General features: G+C 42.1%; 1 protein-coding gene across 1 annotated transcript in view; it reads left to right on the top strand.

The window, feature by feature from the left end:
* Positions 1–12080, top strand: part of PCSK5 (proprotein convertase subtilisin/kexin type 5) — a 229580-nt gene extending 217500 nt beyond the window's left edge. The window contains exons 31-37 of the mRNA XM_064736486.1: positions 381–617; positions 4428–4658; positions 6225–6402; positions 7337–7554; positions 9492–9607; positions 10933–11119; positions 11677–12080. Of these exons, the coding sequence (XP_064592556.1) occupies positions 381–617; positions 4428–4658; positions 6225–6402; positions 7337–7554; positions 9492–9607; positions 10933–11119; positions 11677–12080 (1571 nt within the window). The remainder of the gene's footprint in view (positions 1–380; positions 618–4427; positions 4659–6224; positions 6403–7336; positions 7555–9491; positions 9608–10932; positions 11120–11676) is intronic.
* Positions 12081–12194: the final 114 nt, after the last annotated feature.

Below are 12194 nucleotides of genomic sequence, written 5' to 3'. Positions count from 1 at the left end.
TCTAGGTAAACTCATATTTCAATAATAAATGAAACAAAACTTCAGATATGTACATTCCTGATTTTGCAGGAAGTTCATAATGCAGAAAAATGTCAGAAAAAGGCCATATTAGTGTCAAATGGTTTGGTTAATATTACCAAAGCTGAGCAAGTGACTTTTTTTCAGAGTTCCTTGCTGTAACACAGAAGATATCATTTGAGGGTTGGGCCAATATAGGTCTTTTGGCGGAAAAAGATTTGAAAAAGGAGGTCCTACCTTCCCAAGGTGTTCTGTGATGACATACAATCCAGAATGTAATGTTTCCTAGCACCCACCTTCTCTTGCACTTAGGTCAGAATTTGCTGTCCACTTGCTTACCGATGTTCTGCTGTCCCCTGCAGAGTGTATGGATGGGTTTTTCCTGCATGACGGGAAGTGTGTACAGGAATGCCCTTCACGCTTCTACCCTGAAGACAAGCATTGCTTTCCCTGCCATGCCGACTGCACGGACTGCAATGGGCCAGAGTCTGATGACTGCACAGCATGCACTTACAGCGTACTTTATCTCTACAATGGCATGTGTTTTAAAGCGTGCCCTGAGGGGAGTTATTATGAAGAAGCCACCAAAGACTGCCAAGGTTGGAAACTGTTGTTTTCCCCAGAGGAGTACTGAGATACAAGTGGGTCTATTTAAGGGTCACCCCCTAAGGGCCTGCGTGTGACAGCTAATGTTGTTACCAGTGTCTTAGAGTTGAAGAGGACAGCTCTGGGTTTATCTCGGCTGTTTGAGGGGCCTGGGAGGCCCGGAGGAGGCCCTGGGTGACCTTGGGGCAGCCCGGGTATCAAAGGACGAGAAGAGGCTTCAGTTCTTCTTTCTGGTTTTATGTTTATTAATTGTTTATCTAAAAGATGTTCTTTCAGCCGAACAGAGATCCGCACAGCAGTCAGCCATGGGCACACTGTGTCTCTGCCCTCCGGGCAGCCACGTATCTTTATACCCTTTGCTACGTATACAATATTTATCATTTTTCCCCAATACCATCTATTCTTATAACTCGGTGTACTCTCAGTAATAACCAATAGAAAGGTGCCACCGTGGCCAAAGAAGATGGAGGAGAGGAGGAAGAAGGAGGAGGACAGGACACACCCCAATTCCTCCATCTTACTCCTCTAAACCCCCCTGTACATAAATCTTAAACCTTGTGTCTCACCCTCTAATTAACTAATCTTTCCACCCTTCACCCCGGTGAGGCCCTGTGAAGCCCTCATCCTTGTCGTCTCCTGTGTAGGGTTAAAGTCCAGCTACCAGACACTTCTGGCAACATTCCAGGAGTCCCGAGACCCCCCCCAGGGTCTCGGAGGCTCAGCATCTCAGGGCTGAGATTTTAAGATCCGACATCTCCCCCTTCTGTTTGCCCTAAGAAAACCTCTTTTATAGTCTGATTCATGGCATCTGGGACGACATGGATGAGGACTAGAAAAGCTATTACAATATAAAATCCTAAACTATTAAAACATAAAATCCTACCCTTAAAATTCTTCTCCAAATAGGAGAAATGTCAAAGAAATCTGCCCTTAAAATTCCTCTCCAAATGGGAGAAGTGTCAAAGAAATCTACCAGCTGATCAATATATGATCCTTTGTCAGTTTCCCCTGTGATAGATAAATTTACCCCATTGCTTATTGCAATTCAAGATCCCAAGGAGAAAACCTCCTAGTCTTTCGTTCTTATACAGAAATATTCAAGACCCCAAAGAGAAAAAACCCCCCCAGAGTCTTTCGTTCCTCTTGTTTCTCTTCTGAATTGTCCTTTGCAGTCTGAGTCCCGACTTTTGTCTGAGTATTCGTTTCTTCTTATATCTTGTTGAGGAAAATCGCTGGATAGTTGCAGACTTGTTACGAAATGATGCTGTAGCTCTGCTGACAACTGCCTCTTTGTTCCGCGATTGTTGCTGTTTGCAGGCTCACTCAGGGGTTACCTAGTTTTTGATTCAACTGACAATAGGGTTAGAAAACACACAAGCCTCCCCAGGAGGGGAGAGGCTTGGGACCCCGAGGGTTTTTACCAAAGGCACCAAGTCTGGAGAGGGCCCCTCCTCGCCTGAGACGTCACCGGGGGTCTGGCCCGCCCCCGCCCGCGCTCGGCGCATGCGTGCTTTCCGAGCTGCTCTGTGTCTCTCCCGAGGTAATTTTTTCCCTCTCCCTTTTTATTCCGCCTCTGAATTTTCCCCCCTCGGTCTGCCCCTGACTGTCTCCTCCTCCTCCGACGCTGTGTGTGTGTGTGGCCCTTCGTAGGTGTGTGCGGCCGTCCCGCCGGCACCCGCGCCCGCCGCGACTCGCTCCGGGTTTTTGCGTCACAACCGCGCGCCTCCTGCCTCTCACGCAGCTTTTCTGGGATTGCGCAATTTTCTCCCATGCCGCTGCCCATGTCGGACGCCCCGGCTGCGCTGGCATGTGACTTCTCCCCCGGGTTCTTGCGAGTTTTGCTTGCCGCGCGCGTTTCTGCTACCTTGCCGGCCCCCGGGGCCGCTGCACTCCCTGGCCCTGAGCTTAGCAAAGCCGCGCGAAAACACGCCTTCTCTGTTTTTTCTTCACCCGCGCTCCCCGCCTGCTCCGCCGCCGCGAGAAAGCGCCTCCCCTGATCCCTTTTTCTTCCCCCTGCTCTCCCCCCTCGGTCCTGAATCCTCCATGCTCTCTAGGCTTTCTGGACGCTTTTTGGGAGTTTCCCAGGGTTTCTGGGTTTTGGGACCGGGTATTTTAATAATATTTCTTGCTCTTTTTTCTCCAAGAGCATTTTTCTTCTCGGCCTTTTAAGGCCAGAGCTAATTTTTTCTTTCCTGGAGCCTTGCTCCCCCCTCTCTTTCAGAGAGTCCCCCCCCCGGACGTCTGGTGCGTCTCGGGGGTCTACCTTCCTGGCCTTTTAAGGCCAGAGCTGATTTTTTTCCGGAGACTTGCATTGCTCCCCCCTCTTTTGAGGGCCCCCCCCCGGACGTCTGGTGCGTCTCGGGGGTCTACTTTCCTGGCCTTTTAAGGCCAGAGCTAATTAATTTTTGTATGTTTGTGTCACACCTTATAAGGTGGACAAAATTTCCCGTTGTTCCTGGGAAGGTGTGCCTCCCATGTTCTTATTTTCAGGCTTTCTTACCAAATCTGTCGTTCAGAGCAGTCTGGACGTCTCGATCTGTCCAGCAGATTACGAGAGGTGGACCCAGGGCGCCTTCTGGTTCCAGTCCGGGCTGTTCTGCTACGAATTCTCTTCGGCAGAAACTGAGAGGTGGAATTCTCAGTGACTGCTGTTTCTTTGCAGTCTCTGCTGGCTTTTTTTTCTTCTTCTCTCTCTTTTTCTTCAGGGCTTTGAAGGTGGTGGTGCCCCCCCGAAAGGTTGTGGTGGTCAGAGCTCACCCAGTGGAAGCCAAATGTCCGGTTTATCTTCCCCGAAAGGTTGTGGTGATGGAGCCCACCCAGGAGCGCCAAGTCTGGGTTTATCTCGGCTGTTTGAGGGGCCTGGGAGGCCCGGAGGTGGCCTTGACGCAGCCCGGGTATCAAAGGACGAGAAGAGGCTTCAGTTCTTCTTTCTGGTTTTATGTTTATTAATTGTTTATCTAAAAGATGTTCTTTCAGCCGAACAGAGATCCGCACAGCAGTCAGCCATGGGCACACTGTGTCTCTGCCCTCCGGGCAGCCACGTATCTTTATACCCTTTGCTACGTATACAATATTTATCATTTTTCCCCAATACCATCTATTCTTATAACTCGGTGTACTCTCAGTAATAACCAATAGAAAGGTGCCACCGTGGCCAAAGAAGATGGAGGAGAGGAGGAAGAAGGAGGAGGACAGGACACACCCCAATTCCTCCATCTTACTCCTCTAAACCCCCCTGTACATAAATCTTAAACCTTGTGTCTCACCCTCTAATTAACTAATCTTTCCACCCTTCACCCCGGTGAGGCCCTGTGAAGCCCTCATCCTTGTCGTCTCCTGTGTAGGGTTAAAGTCCAGCTACCAGACACTTCTGGCAACATTCCAGGAGTCCCGAGACCCCCCCCAGGGTCTCGGAGGCTCAGCATCTCAGGGCTGAGATTTTAAGATCCGACAGACAGCAAAGGAAGAAAAAGAATCTGGCTTATTGTAGATTAGCAAAAATTAAAGAAAGTGGAGAGGGAGGTAGCCAGGATACTTATGTTTATTATTCAAGGCAACCATTGTGGTAAAATGCAGAGAATGGCTACAGAACCACTGAGAATTGCTGGAGACACTATTCACTGTTGCAGTGAAAAGCAGCGTTGATGCAAAAGCAAACCTAAGGAACTCCTTGCATAAGATTGAAGATTACTTCCCACAGGCTTTCATCCTGAGATAAGAGCTGTTCCTTCAAAAATTAAAACTGTAATAACACTCCGAGATAAATTCAAAAAGGTGAAATTCCTACTGTTTGTCCTTTTCAGCATGCAACAGGACATGCCAGACTTGTTCCTCTTCCACCACCTGCCTAACTTGCAGAAATGGGTGGATATTGAACCATGATGGGCACTGTATGTTATCTGGATACTGTCCTCCCACTGAGTACTACCTTGAGGAAATTCAGACCTGCAAATCTTGCCACAAGAAATGCTTCCACTGCTCAGGACCTACTGAACACCAGTGTCTTAGCTGTGCAAATAACCGGTATCTTCTCAGTAAGTATCTCTCTACTGCCTCTAGATTTCACTCTACACAGAAAGCATGGAATAGACAAGTTTTTGTCATATTTGCAAAGCATTTGGGCTGCATCAACGAATCTAAATACTGCAAGGAGGACATGACAAGTCGTTAAATTGTGCAGAGATAATTTCTTCAGCAGGGCTATGTGGAAACTTTGTGAGGCAGGGCTTGCCAGGGTTCACAAGACTAATGCAGGATTTCTAAATAGCAGCAAACACCATGACTGAACAAAACATGGATGTTTCACTTAGTTGGTATGTACTCTTCTATTGTTTCCTACGAAGACTTTAAAAGAGAACTATCCTTAGGTTTGTTGTTGTTGTTGCTGCTGTTAATGTATCTATAAAACGTGCACATTTTCATGTTGGCTTCTTTAATCCCTGCAGCAATCTGATGAGCAAAGGAATACTTAACCAACTGTTAAAAGGGATCACTAAGACAGCATCTAATGGGTGGCTAAGATGCAAAATTACTTTCCTAACTTTGGAGGTCAGAGTAGGTTTAAGACTGTACAGTCTCAGAAACAAACAGGAAAAAAATTCTAAAATCCCCATAATAAAACATTTCTTCTCTACATATTCTTCTAAAAGCAAACAAAAATTTTAGAAAATCATTGGGAGAAAAATGTAACAGAAAAAAATATTAAATAATTCTTCATGCAAGAAAGAGCTAAAAACCAGTGTAAATTAAAAGTGAATCTAAGCTTTTTTAGTCTAATTCTAAAGCAGATTTTACATTCCTGTATTTCTGAGACCTGGCATCAGACTTACCTTTTTTATCTACACACTGCTGTTTTGCACCATTACAAATGGTAAAGTTGATGGACAAATGCAGATATTGGAACTGAGAATAAAATGAAAAAACCCTGAACCTGAAAGTTCCTTTGCCCAATTGCAACCCAAACAGCAAAATTATCAAGACAAATATGTAGCAAGCACAAGCAGCTTGTAATCTACTACTTTATTAGCATTATGCACTTGCAGCTAATTCCAACACTACTAACTTCTCATTCAGGATTCCTACTACAACTGAAAAAAGTGGGACCTACCTGGCTTTGCAGCATTAAAGACACTTAATTCGATAACATAATGTAGAAGCCACAGACAAGGGTAAAGATCAGTAAACAGATGTCATTAAATCTCAAATTTACCATCTGATTCATCATCTACACAGAATGAAATTAGATTGATGCTTAGAGTGAAATATATGGAAAACAGCAATGCAGATAAAAACCTGCCTTACTACTTTTGATTATACAAAGGAAATCACATCTGCTGTTCATTATTATGCTACTTTATTTTTCACAAAGATAAAAATTTGCCTATCTTGAAGAGCTTGCCAATATGCATTAAACAAAGAAATGAGGACTGAAGAATTTACAAGAGTCAAAAAGTAATTACCGTTCCCCAACACTGGGTTTTCTTGTTCTGATACATTATCTATCAACACCTCAGGCTGTTTGCTCTAATACAGCTGCACGAGATGTTTTATAGTAGCAAATACTGAATATGATGTGCTACTTTGCATTGTTGTCTTTGCAGACAGAACCTGTGTTGAAACATGCCCAGATGGATATTATGCTGACAGCACAGAGAGGCAATGTTCTGCATGCCATAGCACCTGTGACACTTGCACTGGGAAACACAGCTCACAATGCCTTTCCTGCAAACTGGGTTGGTACAGACAAGGAAAAGGATGTGTAACCCATTGTCCAGCAGGGTAAGGCCCAAGATCTTGTGCTAAGAGCTGCATCACAGAGAGAGATTTGAGAAATTAGATCACTGCAGCATTCCATGTCAGTCTGAAATAGAACTGAGTTTTGTTTTCAGGAGAAAATTTCTTGTATTATCACAGTACTCTAATGGTGGAACACCTCCCTTCCATGCAGAAAACTCCAAAATTGGTGCCCAGATGGGGACTGCTTAGATGCGGTGTGGACATGCTCAGAATATGCTCTTGGCTATTTCTGTACAGCACAGTGTGAAACAGAAAAAGTATACCAAGTTATAGGTCAGTCAGCCTGAGCACAGGCAGAAGAGCCTCCAAGCACAACTCTGGCCTCCATTTAATGAGGAGAAGTTTGGACAAGGTTATATTTTTTTTTTGCATTGAGTTAAAGCTTACAGTGGGTGATAACAAAAACCATTAAAACGTCTTTGAACTGAGCACTCATAATTCTAGAGAGAAGCTTTACAATTAATCCATTTCAGTTCAAAATGTGAATTCAGTGTTTTGGGAAATTCAGTTTTGACAAATTCAAATTTAGAATGTTAGCCTATGATTTCTCTTTCAGGTCCATTTAAATTAAAACTAGAGTTCAATGGATCACACTGGCTGTCCCTCCCATTAAACTGGAAAACTCTAATGACCATATCTCAGCAAAATCACACACACCTTCTCTACTTCCAATACTTCCAATTCAACTCAGATTTTAGAATTTTTTGCTGTAAAAACTATACAGAGTTGCGCTTTGTAGCTGAATTCCAATGGCTGAAGGGAATGAAATTAATTCTATTTCCACTGAGAATACAAACACCTGTTTGTAGTATGATTTTTATACATGGATGTAATCATGATAAAAAGCTAAGGATTACAAAAAAAATGTTGGTTTTTCTATCACTGCTGGCCTTTATGCCTATCTGATCTATCGCAGGTATTTTGCACAAAATTCCACTGGATCATGTGAGAGGTGCCACAAGAGTTGTAAGGAGTGTACGGGGCCTCGAGCCACAGACTGTCTTTCCTGTAATATGTATTTCTACCTGCTGCACGCCACGAACGAATGTGTTAGCTCTTGTCCTCAGTACTACTATGAAAACAAGGACAACAACGTCTGTGAGAGATGCCACTCTTCCTGTTTAACTTGTGACGGTAAGAATATATGTTCTGCTTTCAGCAAAAAAAGGGGTCATCAAAACACCTGGAATCTCAGCTCCATGATCTGGGAACACTTCACAAAGATACTAATCACATATAGTGCTACCAACCTGTCCATGACTCTGGGTGTCCATCACCCACAGTGGGTGATGTAGACCTCTCCCAGGGGCTGCTGAGCTTTTCCTGTCCATTGGTGACTTGTTGCACGCATGTTCCATAGATTCATTTCTACTGCATTGATAACTGAGGTGAAATCAAGTATATGAATTCCTGCCAAGCTTTCTTCAGAACTGCTTCCAGCAGAGAGCACAAACAGAGAGACAGCCACTTAACAGGGAGGATTAGGACCAAGTCACATGTTGCCAAGTCAGTGAACGTAAAAAAATGGAGATCGGTAATGAATTTACCATCAGCCAGGACTCTCATAGAAATGCTCATCATAAAAAAAATGGGCTTACAGTGATGGACCCCATTTTTCACATGAATATTAAGAATGACTGAAAAATATCTCACTCCTTGAGCTGCCCTACTGTCTGTTACTCCATGAAAGCCAAGGAACTTAATTCCAACTACACATCTTTACAGCCTACAATGGGAAGAGTAAAGAAACATAAAGCACATCTCTAGATTGAAAGGAAAACTGAAATCAAAAGCACAGTGATGTTTGTTGCTCTTATTATGTATTTCACACAGTTAATTTTCAGAGACTGTCTACTTTGCTCTGTGAGACAGTGGTTTTAGTTTCTCAATTTTCCTTATTAAACCACTTCTGGAACAAAAAGCATTAATCCTCTTGGACCTATTTGGTGTCCTTTTTTACTTGAACAACACAAGATTATAGCTAATGGGTTCCATGCTGCAGCTTAGAAGAGCATGCATTGTAACACACAAACTGTTTTGGATAGTGGATATACTGGATAGTACAAATAGCTAATTGCAACAAAATTATACATGAAGCACTTAGAATGAAGCCACATTCAAGAATGTTTACAATCTAATTGTGTAACAATATTATGAAAATTAGCAGAAATGTTTGTTTTGATTTGCAACAAAAAAAGATAGGCATTTTAATTTACAGACCACCTCCTGTGTTTTTCACATTATTTGGCATAAATACTACAGGACAGAATTTTTAATCATCATTAAAAAGACAGAATTATAAAACACAAGCCAGTCTGAAATGCATCTGCATTGCTGATATATCAGCAAAGAGCATGGTGTCTCTTTGTCAAGAGCAGTAAGGAAAATCATGCATTGCACAGTAATTTAGGAAGTCCTCTGTGTTATAAAAGGTTACTTTCTTCAGCAGTTTAATGTTTGCTAATGTCAGTTCCTTGCATTTTCATTTCTTCCTTTCAGACAATGGCAGAAAATGTCTGTGTGCAGGGAAATGGATGGATGCATCTTGACACTTAGGACAAACCCATCCCCTCAGTGTTTCACAGAAATACTGCATGCAGCATCTGTCTTTAAAATGAGTCTTTGACACACAAGGTGCATATGGTCCTCTGGCTGTACCTAGTGAAAAATGGTTTATTTCTTATGCAACTAAACAAGTTATTTTTCTATTCAAATATAAACATCGCTTAATTCATGGTTGTCTGAAAATAGTTAACAGGGCAAATAAGTATGGATTTTGTGAAGGACAGAATTTGGAGAAAGTTCTCCACATTTTACCTCAGTGCTCTGATCTAATTTATTTTCCTGAATATATCAGAGGTTCCCTGTACAATTGATTGTGAAATCATCTTTTCATGACTATCAAAACACTTGAGAAATAAATTTTGTTTGCACATAAAACCCCAGGACTAGGCACAAGCTTTTTCTAATACCAACTGACAAACATACTTTTGCTTCATAGCAGTGTAATTTTTAAAGGAAGTTAACTGACATTTCCTGTTGTAATATTGTTGTTTTGTTTGCTTGTCTAGGGAAGGGAGCACTCAGCTGCACATCTTGTGTATGGAGCTACAGTTTGTTAAATGGAATGTGCAACTCAGACTGTTTCGTAGGTGAATACAAAGTCCAGGAGACTCCAGGACAAAAGGTAGCTACTTCAAGGATTTTTGTACAAAATACAAACAGCACGTGGCTCTTCTATGAGTTTTTAATGGTGCCTATCTTTAAGCATGCTTACTTTTTTCTTCTTTTAGCAGAGGAAGCCTTGTTTCCCTTTCTGGGGTTTCCCTATAGTCAACAAAGATATCAAAACCACATGAACAAATCCATTTAAGTTCTATTAATGATACAGTGTTTTTTTCTTCCAATATAACAGATTTCCTCTTGGATTTCTGATGCTTTTTCTGTAAGAAATCCTTCTGCATTTTTGATTGACAGCTTTTCTGGCCGAAAGCTCTAGTAGAAGGATAGGCTGAAATTAACACAGCTGTATATTCAATTGAATAGGATAAGGTTTGGGTCTGCACCATAAGCCTGGGCATTCCACCTTCCCGATTTCCACCAATTGCCTTCTAAAGATATTTATTCAAGAATATAGCAGCAAGGCATGCCTGAGATGTTACAAACCCTTGAGTCTCTGTCCTATAATATCTTCTTGACAGTCCTACTTCATAGCACTGATCTGAGAAAACAGCGTTATTTGAGGCTGGGGACCACACAGGTGTGCAGGTCTTTGCAAGAGCTTTGAGTCTAAGAAATTAACAGCAGCTATGATCCTGCAATCTTGCATGGGTTCTTCCACCCAGGATAAACAGCCTTGCAATCCTAACTGCAAATGTGGTGAAAGTTTATTGGAGTCTCCAGATGTTCACAGTGAAGATGTGCCATGGCCAGGAACTGTGAGCATTGCAAATACTGAAACCACTGACTTCAGACCATTCTGCAAGGCAGGTGTGATCACAGTGACCACTGGCAGTCTCTGTAAAGAGAGGTCCCCAGAAGCGTGGACTTTATGAAGAGTATTTGAATCTAAGCTGTTTCCATAGGAAAAAAAAGCCACATAATTTAAGAGTAATCGGTTTTGCTAAAAAATTTCCAACCACCTTTAATTCTTACTTCTGCTTCTTCTGGGTAAAGAGAAAATTCATACTCTCAGCTTTTACCCAGAATATTTCATATTGCTTCTTCCACATCACTTACTTTTTTGGCCCAAAAAGCTTAAAAGAATGAGTGAATTTTAACATACTGCTTAGCTAGGTGAGATCTCTAAGCTTCTACAACACTTTACATCCCACAAGCAGATCACTGAGAAATCAGAAAATAGGAAATTTTGAATTTGGTATTGTGTCTTCACATTGACACTCATGGTGCCTAGAAATGACAACCATGATGGTCAATGATAGGACAGAACTGCCAGGTCAGGTACAAATCACACAAAATTGGAGGTGCATTGCTTGTGTTCTGTGTTTGAAGGAGAGCAAACCCAAGTGTGAGAGATGTGACAGCTCATGCGTTGAGTGCAAGGGACCTGGTCCTCTCAACTGCACAGTCTGTCCAGCCAGCATGCAGCTCTTCCTGGAGGAAAGCCGCTGCCTGCCCTGCTGCAGCAACACTGACCCAGCAGAAACCCCAGAGTGCTGTGACTGCAGTGAAACACAAGGTAGGACCACGCTGAAAAGCAGGAATAGTGCTAAGTGTTTTATGGTTGATTTTGCTGACATTACGCTGCTTGAAAACTGGACTAGAGCAAAAATGTGCTATTGATAAACAGTGTGTTCCCAGTGCTTCATCAAAAATAGGGAAGATTTTACTCAAATAACAACCATTATGTCTGGTGCTGGAGAAGGCAACTTCTCACACTCTCAACTACTATGTTAAATGGTCTGGCATTTCATAAACTTACTGGTTTATGAATTAGCTTACTTCAGTGAAGAGACATCTGAATCTCATTGCATTTATGTGCCTGCTAGCTTTTCAGCCTCTTTCTCATTATTTTAAATAAAATACTAAAGAACAGATAGCCCAACAACCTTATTGACATACTTGCTGCATAAGAACAACAAAACTATCATTGGGATACCAGAAAAGCTAGGTGTTTTGTTGACTGCTATTACTGCACCAGACACACTGTACCAGACTTTTAAGACACACACACACAAATGCAAGCTCATTTCACCCTTTTTTTTGTTGTTCTTTTGTTTTTATTTGCTGTTGTAGATGACTGCGTATTACAGACAACTCTACCACCTGGACAAAAAAGCAAAACTATTTTATTTGTTATCACTTGCATTTTGCTTCTGCTTATCATTGGAGCCATTGTATTCATCTGGAGAAAGGCACGAACCAAAACCCAGCCTGTCAATAAAGGACGATATGAGAAGCTGGCAAATCACTCCAAAACCTTTCCTTCCTCTGCGAGCAACTATCACAAGAATCCCAGTTACCATGAGGATCAAGTGATTGAATACAGAGACAGAGATTATGAAGATGATGATGATGAAGATGACATTGTATACATGGGCAAGGATGGCACAATTTATCACAAATTTAAATATGGACTTTTGGAGGATGATGAGGAAGATGAGCTAGAATATGATGATGAAAGTTACTCATTTAGATAACTTTTTACTAGTTTACTAACAGTAAATTAGTCCTATTCTACTGTTTTTCCTATGAAATTATAGCTATTTAGTTAATATGTTTTGTTACTTGATAGCATCCTGACCTCCAATTTT

This window comes from Zonotrichia leucophrys, chromosome Z (genome assembly GCF_028769735.1).
Source record: "Zonotrichia leucophrys gambelii isolate GWCS_2022_RI chromosome Z, RI_Zleu_2.0, whole genome shotgun sequence".
Taxonomy (NCBI): Eukaryota; Metazoa; Chordata; class Aves; order Passeriformes; family Passerellidae; genus Zonotrichia; species Zonotrichia leucophrys.
The sequence above is the reverse complement of the archived record's forward strand: the minus strand, read 5'-3'. Positions and strand labels throughout refer to the sequence as shown.